Source organism: Cetorhinus maximus, chromosome 9 (assembly GCF_964194155.1).
Source record: "Cetorhinus maximus chromosome 9, sCetMax3.hap1.1, whole genome shotgun sequence".
NCBI lineage: Eukaryota > Metazoa > Chordata > Chondrichthyes > Lamniformes > Cetorhinidae > Cetorhinus > Cetorhinus maximus.
Genome location: NC_135887.1, coordinates 29,775,605 through 29,788,318, shown reverse-complemented (window position 1 = coordinate 29,788,318; position 12,714 = coordinate 29,775,605). Strand labels below are relative to the sequence as shown.

Sequence of the window (12,714 nt, the reverse complement as noted above, 5' to 3'; positions counted from 1 at the left end):
GAGGTAGAAGGCTAAGCGGGGAGTTGAGGAGAAACCTTTACATCCAGAGGGTGGTGGGAGTCTTGGGCTGAATAGCCTCCTTATGTACTGTAAATGTAATGAGTCTATTAATTCTCATCATGCCCATACCTAACTGCCCTTGACAAGGTGGTGTTGAACCACCTTTTTGAACTGCTGCAGCACACCTGGTGTAGGTACGCACAGGATTTTGATCTGGTGACAGTGAATGAACGATGATATAGTTGGAAGTCAGAATGGTATGTGGTTTGGGGGGGAAACTTAGAACTGATAATGTTCCTGCTGCTTTTGACCTTCTATGTAGTGGAGGACATGGGTTTAAAACATTGTTTTGGATAGTCCCAGGATATGCCTTCACCTCAGAAAGGAACCATGCTGAGGGGTGTGTTAGGAAGAGGGCATCATTTTAGGTATCCCTGTAGTGATATACTCCTCCTCCTGCTTCAGGTACCATGTGGCAAAGATGTAGGGATGCTACCACTGTACCACCCTCTATAATAATATGCAGAGCGCGCTATAGGGAAGGTGTGGTCTGCTACATTGAAGTGAATGTTGTGATAAGTGTTTATTATTGAGATTTTATGTAGCTTGGTATGTTGAAGAGCTGAATAGTAAGGGTTGTGCTATAGAGTGACTTCTGAAGTCAGATAGTGCCTTCTAGGTTAGCTCTAATACAAAATTATAGCTATTGGAAAAAACATCACATACCTTTGCATTAGACATTTTGGAATGACATAGTGCCTCACAATTTAAGCAAAAATAATGCTTTTTGAAATGTGATGATGTTAGAATCCCCCGTTCCTTGGCTCTGTGCATTAATAAGTATCCTTCTTTTATGGTGGATGTTGTTTGCAGTGTCACTCGTTTCTGGGATTCCAGCTCTGAAAAGAAGACAACATCAAACTAGTGGATTTTCCTTCGCTGTTGAGAAGTATGTGTTCACACTTCATTCCCCCTGTTCCATTCTTTGTCCTCTTCACTGTGGACCGATGGCTGGCCTACACCCAGCCTCTGCCAGCGCTGCTGCTTAACCCTTCACCAGGCAGCAGGCGAGGCAACTTCTCCAACTAGCTACCCACCCTCAGCAAAAACACCATAGCCTTCAACACCAGCATCCAAAGCTCATGTCATGGCACCACCCTGGCAGCAGACTGGAGCTGTGCAGGCAAAGACTGGAGCCGAACCTTGTTCCCCACCCCCGTCTCTCCCTCTCCCTATTCACAGGAGTTTCCTTTGGCGATGGGCAAAGGCATGGATAAGGGCTTCAGCAGCAGATGGGTTGAGGCAGGCGTGGAGATAGGCAATATTATGGAGGTGGAAGTGGGCAATGTTGGTTATGAAGTAGTTATGTGGCTAGAAGCTCATCTCAGTGTCAACTAGGACTCCATGGTTGGGAACAGTCTGGTTCAGCCTCAGGACAGTGGCCATGTGAAGGGGCAGAGTTGATGACTAGGGAGCTGTGTTTGTGGCAGGAATCAAGGGAAATGGCTTCAGATTTTTCAATATTTAATTGGAGGAAATTTTTGCTCATCCAATCTGGATAAGCGGTGCGACAAATCAGAGGTACAACACTTGAAGCCATCACTTCATTCAAAATTATCAATAATTGAATTCTGCTTGTCTGAGCACCCCCTTGTCCGTTTTCTCTCTATCCCGTTTTGATTTTTCTTTTCAAAAAAAAAGCTTTAATTTAAATTCTGTTCCACCTCATCTGCTGCCAGGATTCAGCCACGGACAGCCAGAGTTCCAGCTGAATCACTGCACAGAGCCCTGTATGGCTCGACCTCCATCACCTGCACCAAAGACTGTGGAACGTTAACCAAGGTTAATCGCCATCGGCTGCTTAGATCACACAACCTGTCTGAGCATGAGATCACACAATGAACCATCTGACATCCTCTGTGCCCCTCATGACAGCAGAGCCCCTGGTAGGAGTAGCTATAAACAGGAGGTGGAGAGTCCCTCATTATCACCTGCCCATCACAGTGCAGCTGAGGCTGTTAACAGACTGTGGGGTCAATTCTTAAATTGTTTTATTTCATAATCCTGACATGGAGCATCACCAAACGGGACAAATACGTTGGGAATTTGATACGTGAACTACACAGCTTTCCTCACCCAGCAAATTACTTTTCCATCTTAAGATGCAGTTTTTAGTGTGGGCTGGACCTCCTGCCAAGGTGCGGTTGAATGATGGGAGTGAGGGGCACACTGTTGCCAAGGTAGGTTGCTAAGATCCTGAGCGACCCTACCAATCACGTTATTATACTGCTTGACAGCTTAAGCTGTGATTAGTTGCAATTCTTCTTTTTAAATAGAAAATTAATCAGATGCCATTTCTTGTTGAATAGGCAGGAGAATTGGAAGTATGGACCCCGTATCCAAACATCCCGCATTATCTAATGGGTTTATAAATACCAGAATGATGACCAGTCAATGCCAGTACCTGAGGGTTAATTAATGGATTGTCTCAGTGAAATGTGTCTCCAAAGAGTTCTGAATATATTCACCTTCATCCTCCTCAATGTCAATTAGCTTGAAGATGAAATCTCTAAAGAGAGTGACTCCTTGGAGTATAAGGGGCTGCAATGGTGCCATCCAGATTTCCTTCCCCCGGGCTACATTGGTATCCATGTTGCCAATACTTTGGATTGCCTGCAAGGCAGAAAGTCATACCATTTGTTCTTTATGCCATTCATTATGGAAAAAAAGGAACTTGCATTTGTATAGCGCCTTTCAAGGCCTCAGGATGTCCCATTGCACTTTACATCTAATGAAGTACTTTTGAAATGTAGTCACCCTTGTCTTGTAGGAAACACGGCAGCCAATTTGCACACAGTAAGATCCCAGAATACAATGAGGTAATGGCCAGATCATTTGCTTTTAGTGATGTTGGTAGAGGGATAAATATTCCCTGTCAACAAAGCCATTTTTTATTGTTGCTGCTCCGTGGTCTGTGTTTCCTGATGATCTGGTTCTGATGTTCCTCTTCATTTCTGTACAAGCTTTTCCCCAAGTTTTCTCCTTATCACATTGTGCTTTCTTACTCTTGGATCAAGAGGCACTAATTAAGTTCATCTTTGACTGATTCAATTAAACCATCTGACCCTTTAATAGTTCCTTACCCTTAGTTTGTTTAATGTCTGAATGATCATGTTGCACATCATTTTCAATTTAAGCATAAACATTTATTGTAGAATCATCTTCATTCTATAAATACTTATTGAGCCAGTCAATTTTGCCTCTGTAAATGTCCTCCAATGATGAATGTTTTTGATGTTATTATTGCATTTATGTTGTCTGTCTCAACTTTGTTTATGATGTTTATCTTTGGAATGTGACATGTGTTCTTCCTGTGGGCTGCTTATAGAATCATAGAATCACATTGCACAGAAGGAGGCCATTCAGTCCCTTGTGCCCATGCCCATCCATCCCACTCACCCCTCTCTTTTCCCATAACCCTGCATACTTTTCCTTTTCAGTTATTTGTCCAATTTCCTTTTGAAGGTTACTATTGAATCTGCTTCCACCAGCCAGTGCATTCTAGATTGGAACACCTTGCTGTGTAAATAATGCTGCCTATTCTTTCCCTCTGGTTCTTTTGCCAATTATTTTAAACCTTTGTCCTCTGATTACCAATCCACCCACCAATGGAAACAGTTTCATCTTATTTACTCTTATCAAAACCCCTTCATTTTGGACACCTCTATTGTATTTCCCCTGAGCCTTCTCTGCTCTAACCAAGCAATCCCAGTTTCTGCAGTCGCCCCCATGTGCCAATTTACCTACAATTCCTTCAGGTCGTGTACGATGCATAGCTTTCTGTTTCTGTGCCAGGACCTACAGCACAAAACAAGGGTACCAGACCAGAGTAAAGGATGTCAAAGTCAAAACAAATTCTAATTAGAAAAAACTTCTCCTTGCTAAGTGTGCCCTGGTGCGAGACTACAGGGTCAATTCATTGGTCCTGAGTTGGAGACAGGCTACAGTATTGTATAGATATAAATTGAGGTAGGGGGTGACCATCAGGCCAACACTCCAACCTCCCACAAGATTAATGTGACATATTTGGGAGGCAGTGGTGCGGTGGTATTGTCACTGGACTAGTAATCCAGGTACCCAGGGGAATGCTCTGGGGACCTGGGTTTGAATCCCACCACGGCAGATGGTGGAATTTGAATTCAATACAAAATAGAAACCATTGTCGATTGTCGTAAAAACCCATCTGGTTCACTAGTGCCCTTTAGGGAAGGAAAGCTGCCTTTCTTACTTGGCCTACATGTGACTCCAGACCCACAGAAATGTGGTCTGACCTACACCACATGGACTGCAGCGGTTCAAGGCAGCTCACCGCCACTTTCTCAAGGGCAATTAGGGGATGGGCAGTAGGGGATGGCCCAGTCAGCGAAGCCCGCATCCCGTGAATGAATTTTTAAAAGTTCTGAATCCAATAATCATGTATCGTCTTGACTGACAGGAACTTTGACAATACTTTTGAATCCCATCACAGGTTCTTGTTTTAAGCATTTCTCTCCTTTTTACTGACCTATCCTAATTCACATCAAGTCCTGTTCATTCATTACCCCTGTATTCACTGGCCTACATTAGCTCCCTAACCCCAGAAACCTTGCTTTTAGAATTCTCATCCTTGTTTTCAAATTCCCCCACCACCTTGCCCCTCTCTATCTCTGTAATCTCTTCCGGTCTTACATCTCTCTAGGGTTTCTTCGCTCCCCCAATCCTGGCATCATGTGCATCCTCAATTTTAATTGCTCCATCACTGGTGGCCGTGTCTCCAGTTGTCTAGGGCCTAAGCTCTGGAATTTCCTCCCTACACCCCTCCACCTCTCCCTCCTCATTTTCACCCTCCTTTAAACCTACCTCACTGACCAAGTTTTCAATTTTTTTTGTCTCATAACACTCTTTGGAAGCACCTTGGGGCATTTTACCATGTTAAAGACGCTCTAGAAATGCAAGTTGTCATCACAGACCTATCTCTGATCCACAATACCTCCTGAAGGATAACATTTATCCTTACATCTTTGAACTGATGAAAACAATGCAGCTCAAGAGGTTCCTAAGCCTTGGGTCACGAGGGGTTCCTAAGCCTTGGGTTGTGAGCCCTGGTGGGGTTGTGCGACAAGATCTTGGTGTTGCAAGGTCCGAAATGGCGGCCATGGAGCGGAAACTCTGTCCTGGGACCTGCTCCAATGTCCCATGAGGCGTGCATCCGATTTTTTTTTCCCCTGGTTCGAGTTCGCTGCAAGGGAGTGACCAAGTTTCCTACAGGCACCCTCAATGGGAATCCTGATTGGAGGAACAGTAAGTGCAGGAGGGAGGACATGCTGCAATTAGAGGTCTGGGGTGAGAGGGTAGGCCCATGAAGTCGCCTCCACATGTATAAAACTCCCAAACTCCTCATTAACATGGTGTTTCTCTAATCTGCAGTTAAACAGGCTGGGAGTCATTTTGATAATTACCAGCAACTTGCTGGTCACATCATGGACAAATTTTTTAGCAAACCTTCTATCCTGCTCTTTTGTTTTATTTTGGAACTCTAGTAGCACAGTAATGAAGGTTACTATCCTGCTGTTTTGTTTTATTTTGCCTACCTGCTCAACAACTCTGGGGGTCACACCAAGTCTGAGGTGTTAAAATGGGGCCACACCAGGAAAAAGTTTGGGAAACACTGGCATAATGGATCTTTCTGATGTTCCAATCCACCATTTGCTGAGCTGAGCTCTGGTTTTTTTTTGTAAAAATATACTTTATTCATAAAATATCTTCAATCACATTCAAAACCATTTCAAAAACAACATTACAAGGGTACAATCCAGGTTAAACTTTTACAAAATGTATCACCAGGTGCATCAGTACAAACAGTATTACAATCATTTACAGCCTTTCATTTTGATCTGTACAGCCCGAGGGGCTCTAAACAGTTCCCAGTCTCTCGGTGCGCTGTGGTAGAAAGGTCTTAGACAGCGACCCTTCCCCATTGCGCCTTTGCGGCAGCTGCCCCAAGCTTTAGTGCGTCCCTCAGCACGTAGTCCTGGACTTTGGATTGTGCCAGTCCGCAACAATCGGTCGGGGACAACTCTTTGTGCTGGAAGACCAACAAGTTTCGGGCAGACCAAAGCGCGTCTTTCACTGAGTTGATGATCCTCCAGCTGCAGTTGATGTTTGTCTCGGTGTGTGTCCCTGGGAACAGCCCGTAGAGCACAGAGTCCTGTGTCACAGAACTGCTCGGGATGAACCTCGACAGCAACCACTGCATCTCTCTCCAGACTTTCTTTGCAGAGGCACAATCCACAAGGAGGTGAACAACGGTCTCTTCCCCACCACAGCCACCTCGAGGGCAACGTGCAGAGGGGGTGAGACTCCTGGCGTGTAGGAAGGATCTGACGGGGAGGGCCTTTCTCACCACCAGCCAAGCTACGTCTTGGTGCTTGTTGGAAAGTTCTGGCGATGAGGCATTCTGCCAAATGACTTTGACAGTCTGCTCGGGGAACCATCCCACAGGGTCCACCCTCTCCTTTTCCCTCAGGGCCTCTAGGACGTTACGTGCTGACCACTGCCTGATGGACTTGTGGTCAAAGGTGTTTTTCTGCATAAATTTTTCCACCAGGGACAGGTGGTACGGCACGGTCCAACTACTTGGCGCGTTCCGCGGCAGCGTGGCCAGACCCATCCTTCGCAACACCAGGGACAGGTAGAACCTCAGCACGTAGTGACACTTGGTGTTTGCGTACTGAGGGTCTACGCACCGCTTGATGCAGCCACACACAAAGGTGGCCATCAGTATGAGGGCGATGTTGGGCACGTTTTTTCCCCCTTTATCTAGAGGCTTGTACATCGCGTCCCTGCGGACACGATCCATTTTCGACCTCCAGATAAAGCGGAAGATGGCTCGAGTGATCGCCATCGCGCAGGAGTCTGGAATGGGCCAGACCTGCGCCACGTACAGCAACAGCGAGAGTACCTCACACCTGATGACCAGGTTCTTACCCGCAATGGAGAGGGAGCGTCGCTCCCACATGCCCAGTTTCCTTTTCACCATAGACACTCGCTCCTTCCAGTTTCTAACGCATGCCCCGGTCCCTCCGAACCATATCCCCAGCACCTTCAGGCCGTCAGCCCTGACAGTGAAGGGGACAAAGGATCGGTCAGCCCAGTTCCCAAAGAACATGGCCTCGCTCTTCCCACGATTTACCTTGGCTCCCGAGGCCAGTTCGAACTGGTCGCAGATGTGCATCAGTCTGCGCACCGACAGCGGATCCGAGCAGAAGACGGCGACGTCGTCCATGTACAGGGAGGCTTTTACCTGAGTGCCTCCACTGCCTGGGATCGTCACTCCTCTTATGCCCGGATCCTTCCTGATGGACTCGGCAAAGGGTTCTATGCAACACATGAAAAGGACAGGCGAGAGAGGACAGCCCTGCCTGACTCCAGATTTAATCGGAAAGCTATCTGTTTCCCACCCATTGATTGAGACTGCGCTACTGATGTTAGTGTAGAGCAGTTGGATCCAATTTCGAATTCCCTCCCCAAACCCCATTTTGGAGAGCACATCCCCCATGTAGGTGTGCGATATTCTGTCAAAGGCCTTCTCCTGATCCAAGCTGATGAGGCAGGTATCCACACCCCTGTCCTGTACATAGGCAATCGTATCCCTGAGCAGCGCCAGGCTGTCAGAGATCTTCCTGCCTGGCACAGAGCAGGTCTGGTCAGGGTGAATCACCAATTCCAGAGCGGATTTGACCCGATTGGCGATGACCTTGGACAGAATCTTATAGTCCACATTCAACAGTGAAATGGGTCGCCAATTTCTAATTTCCTCCCTTTCCCCCTTGTGCTTGTAGATGAGGGTGATGATGCCTTTCCTCATGGATTCTGACATACTACCGGCCAGGAGCATACTCTCGTACACTCCTAGCAGGTCTGGGCCGATCAAGTCCCACAGAGCCGAATACAACTCCGCCGGCAAGCCGTCGCTTCCGGGAGTTTTACTCTTCTCCAAGGACTCAAGGGCCTTAGTCAGTTCATCAGGAGTTAGCGGTTTGTCCAGGCTCTCCCGCGTACTGTGGTCTAAGACCTCCGTGATAGAGGACAGGAAGGACTGGGAGGCCGTGCTGTCCGTGGGCTTCACGTCATACAATCCGGCATAAAAGGATTTGCTGATCCTCAGAATGTCGGACCGTGATGACTTTACTGAGCCGTCTTCTTCCTTCAGGCTGCTGATCACAGAGCGTTCTCTATGTACCTTTTGGAAGAAGAAACGTGAGCACGTCTCATCCTGCTCCACGGAGCGGACTCTGGAACGGAAGATGATCTTGGAGGCCTCCGAGGCAAAGTGCGAGGCTTGCTGGCCCTTCACCTCTTGGAGCTCCTCCTTGACATCGACCCCCATCGACTGCAGCCGGAGCAGATTCTGCATCTTTTTCTGGAGTCGGGACATTTCCCTCTGTTCCTTTCTAGCTTTCTGGGTGCCTTTGAGGATGAAAAACCTCTTGATGCTTCCCTTGATCGCTTCCCACCAGTGTGTCAGGGACTCAAAGAGGGGTTTCACGGTTCTCCAACCTTTGTAATCCCTCTTGAGCTCCTCAATGTTCTCTGGGGTCAGCAGTTGCACATTTAGCTTCCATGCCCCCCTGCCCACCCTCAGGTCCTTCTCCAAGTGGCAGTCCACCAGTAGGAGGCAGTGGTCAGAGAAGAACACCGGCTTGACCTCGATGGATCTGACTGTGAATGCACGGGACACAAACAGGAAGTCTATCCTGGAACGAATGGACCCGTCTGGCCGCGACCAGGTGTATCTACGCTGTGCTCCGTCTGCAGGGTTGCTGAAGACGTCGTGCAGCTTGGCATCCTTAACTGTTTCCATCAGGGATCTGGACGTAGCGTCCAATCTGCTGCCGGCCCTGCCGGATCGTCCAGCCGCATCGATGATGCAGTTGAAGTCACCGCCCAGAATGACTGGCCTGGAGGTCGCCAGCAGCAGTGGCAGCTGCTGAAAAACCTCCAGCCGCTCAGCCCCTTGTGCCGGGCCATACACGTTAATTAACCGGAGTGGAGAGTTCTTGTACATTACGTCTGCTACGAGGAGTCGCCCGCCCACCACCTCCTTGACCTCGGAGACGGTGAAGTTGCCTCCCCGCAGCAGAATACCCAGGCCGGAGGAACGAGAGTCGTTTCCGCCCGACCAGATCGATGGCCCATGGGACCACCATCGTGACCATTGCCTGTAGGAGCTGAGGTGCGGTATCGCACACTCCTGCAGAAACAACAGGTCAGCTTTGACCTTGGCTAGGTAGTCCAAGGTCGCAACACATCGCGTAGTAGATTTAATGCTACGCACATTTATGGATACAATCTTTAAACCCATTTTAAAGCATTTATTCTCCTACCAAACCCACTGTCTCTGAGAGTCCCAGACCTTTAGTCTGCTCCTTCATACCCGTAGTGAGCTCAAATTCCTTCACTTTGGATGGGCTGAGGTAGATCTCCTTGGCCGTGTTCTGCTCCGGTGGCATCTGGAGGTTCACGTAGAGAGCGGGTTTTGAGATGACCTTTGCTGGAGAAGCTTCTCCAAAACTCACCCCCTCTGGGGTGTTGCTGTTCCCGGCTTCCTGGAGCTGGGGTGCGATGATTGCCTCACTGCTCCCAGATTCCAGGGGCTGTGGTGCACTGGCCTCCTCAGGTTGCAGGCAAAGTTGGGGTGCGCTGGTCTCCTTGTTGTCTCCAATTTTCTGGAGCTCGGGTGTCTCGTCCTCCAACGCCCTGGAGCTTTGCCGCCTCTTCTGTCGGTGCCGCCCTGGCACTTCATCATCCGAAGAGCTGCTGCCCTTGTCATCCGTGTCGGATGGGAGACGCCTCTCGCCGCTTCTCTGGGAAACGCCTTTGCTTCTTCTTCGCTCCCTCTTACTTTTCTTGTTCTTCACCATCCGCCACTCCCCCTGCTGCTTTTCCACTGCTGCCTCCTCCTCCATTGATTCGCTGTCCTGAGGACTGGGAGGTTCAGGGGGTAGTGCTGTTGATTGGCTCTCTGTTGCCTCAATCTCTTTCTCCACCTTGTCTCTCTCTGTGTCCTCCTTTGTCCCGTTGAGCTCCCTGGGGGCCTTGGTGGTTGGAGTGACACGAAACATTTCTTCTGCTTCCCCCTGGTCGGCTTTGGCTGCCTGTGCGTAAGTATGGCAGCGTTTGGGGCAGGTCCTGTAGAGGTGACCTGCCTCGCCACACAGGTTGCAGCACTTGGCCTGTTTGCAGTCTTTTGTCTGGTGCCCTTCCTGTTTGCAGATCTTGCAGAGGGAGGCGCTGCAGTTGGCCGCCACATGACCAGCCTTGCCGCATGAGCGACAATGCTTGGGTTGCCCAGCGTAGACCAGGTAGCCACGGTTTCCCCCGATAGCGAAACTGGAAGGAGGGTGGAAAATGGCTCCCTTACCATCGGTCTTTAGCGTGACCTTAAACAGGCGTTTGCCTGTCCAGATCCCCAAGTCGTCTCGAATCTCGGTGCCGCTCCCCACCTTATCGAAGTACCTGGTGAGGAAGGTGACCACGTCGGCGACAGGGACGAGCTGAGCTGAGCTCTGGTTGGGGGAGATACTCTTTCGAGTTATCAACAGTCACAGATTGCAACTCTTTTGAGTACAATCACAGTTCTTGGTTTCCAGGAGTGGGACATGAACCCACAACCCTCTGATTCAAAGGCGAGGGTGCTATGAACTGAGCCACAGCTGACACCTCCCTTTTGAGCTGAGCTGAGCTCTGGTGCCTCAGAGTCTGTAATGGGGAAGAACATTGGCTGCCTATCACCTCCCAGATAATACTTACACCATTCTTTTCATTTAACCTATTACATGTGGTGCCTGGAAAATTGGAGAGCATTTGAAAATTGATAAACAATACAGGTTTCAAGAATTTCCGTTATTGTGCTCTAAATGTGCCCAACATTGCACCCGTTTGCCCAAGGTGCAAGTGCATCCAAACTTCCTCCAAACTCATTAGCATAAACCCGCATGTGAAAACTTCCATGAATTACCCATTGGATGGATTTAAAAGATCACAGCTACTTGGGCATCACGTAGTCGTGACTGTATGTCATTTATGCCTAAAATGTTTCAATTTGTTCCGTTATTTGATTGGATCCGCCCAGGCAAAGCTATTGCTTGGATGGAAACCGTGAGGGAACTCCAGGCCCTATACAGGGCTTTCAGGGGTTCACCCCTTGCTTCTGGTGGGGGGTGACACTCACTGGGACCACATTGCGAACACACGAATCGAGATTCTCCAACCACTACATTATTCCCACACAATGTACACCTACATCGCCTTGTAACTATGCATGGAAGAGAAGCAAAACCAGATTAATTCCAGCACAGACGCGGTAATAATTCAAATTAAAAATAAAAATAAATGGAAGTGGCTAATTCATACGAGATATTGTCAAACCACCTACTCCCAGGTCAGTTCACCTTGGCCAGAAGCAGCAACGTCCTGCTGGTCCGTGCATCTGCGTGTTTAGGGTGTAGATAGAAGAGTTTGGGAGACATGATGGCCGGTGAGAAGAAGCGTAAACACAGAAAACTGGTGACTGCGATGTACTTGATGTTCTGTAAAGAGGATAACAGGAATGATTAATCAGAGCACAGCATCTCCAGGTCCACTGACTCTTTGAAAGGGCTCCCCAATTAATTCCTCTCCTCTTTTCCCAGAGTCCTGCCATCTTTTCCTTTGCAAATACATGTCCAACTCCCCTTTGAAAGTTACTAATGATGCTATTCCACCCCCCTTTTAGCTAGTGCAATCTAGATCATAATTTGCTGCATAACACAAGCACTGGGTTTAACCACTGCAAGAATCATTAACACAGCGTTTTTAAAAAATACCCACAAATGCTGAAGTTCTGAAATAAAACCAGAAAATGCTGCAGACACACAGCAGGTCAGTAAACAGAAAGAATTAAAAAACAAGCCATATTTTTTCAGGTGCATATGCTTCATCACAATCAGGCATTTCACATACATTGGGGAAAGAAATAGAAAAAGGGGAGAAAGAGTGCTGAAGCTATCATCACCCTAACAGCCCAAAAAACCAGCTATTGGTTCGGTGAAGGACTTCCTAAGCATAACCATTTGTGACAGAGAATGATTGCATGAGGGCTTCCCGAAGTACAGTCTAATACCCTCATTTGTATATGTGATATGAAGTGAGGGCTTCCTAAAGTAGAGCTACTGGTACAATACCCCATTTGTATATGTGATATGAAGTGAGGGCTTCCCAAAGTAGAGTTACTGGTATAATACCCCATTTGTACATGTGATATGAAGTGAGGGCTTCCCAAAGTAGAGCTACTGGTATAATACCCCATTTGTATATGTGATATGAACTAGAATTTTATCCATTCATAGCCAATGAGTGAAAACCGAGCCCCAGGATTTGGAGGCCTCTGCTGTGGTTGTCTGGAACCTGTTGGCTGGTCCAGCAATGCGAAGTCTGGAGAAGATTCAAGACTAGCAGCAATGTCAAACTCCACACTCACTTGAGCAATGAGCCATTTTCCTAAAGCACTCTGGATTTCCTTTTACATGTGAAGTTAAACTCAATCGAACTTTTAACATCTACATAAGCCACCATTCAAGATTCCAAAACGCTTTGAGAGTTTCAATATTTAACCCTGTCCTGGGGCTCAGGCTG

The 12,714-nt window shown here is 47.9% G+C and overlaps 1 protein-coding gene across 1 annotated transcript in view; it reads right to left on the bottom strand.

Moving 5' to 3' along the window:
* Nucleotides 1-12,714, bottom strand: part of rasa4 (RAS p21 protein activator 4) — a 243,581-nt gene that overhangs the window by 9,298 nt on the left and 221,569 nt on the right. The window contains exons 14-16 of the mRNA XM_078548425.1: nt 11,493-11,630; nt 2,529-2,673; nt 727-899 (exon numbers count right to left, since the gene is read on the bottom strand). Of these exons, the coding sequence (XP_078404551.1) occupies nt 727-899; nt 2,529-2,673; nt 11,493-11,630 (456 nt within the window). The remainder of the gene's footprint in view (nt 1-726; nt 900-2,528; nt 2,674-11,492; nt 11,631-12,714) is intronic.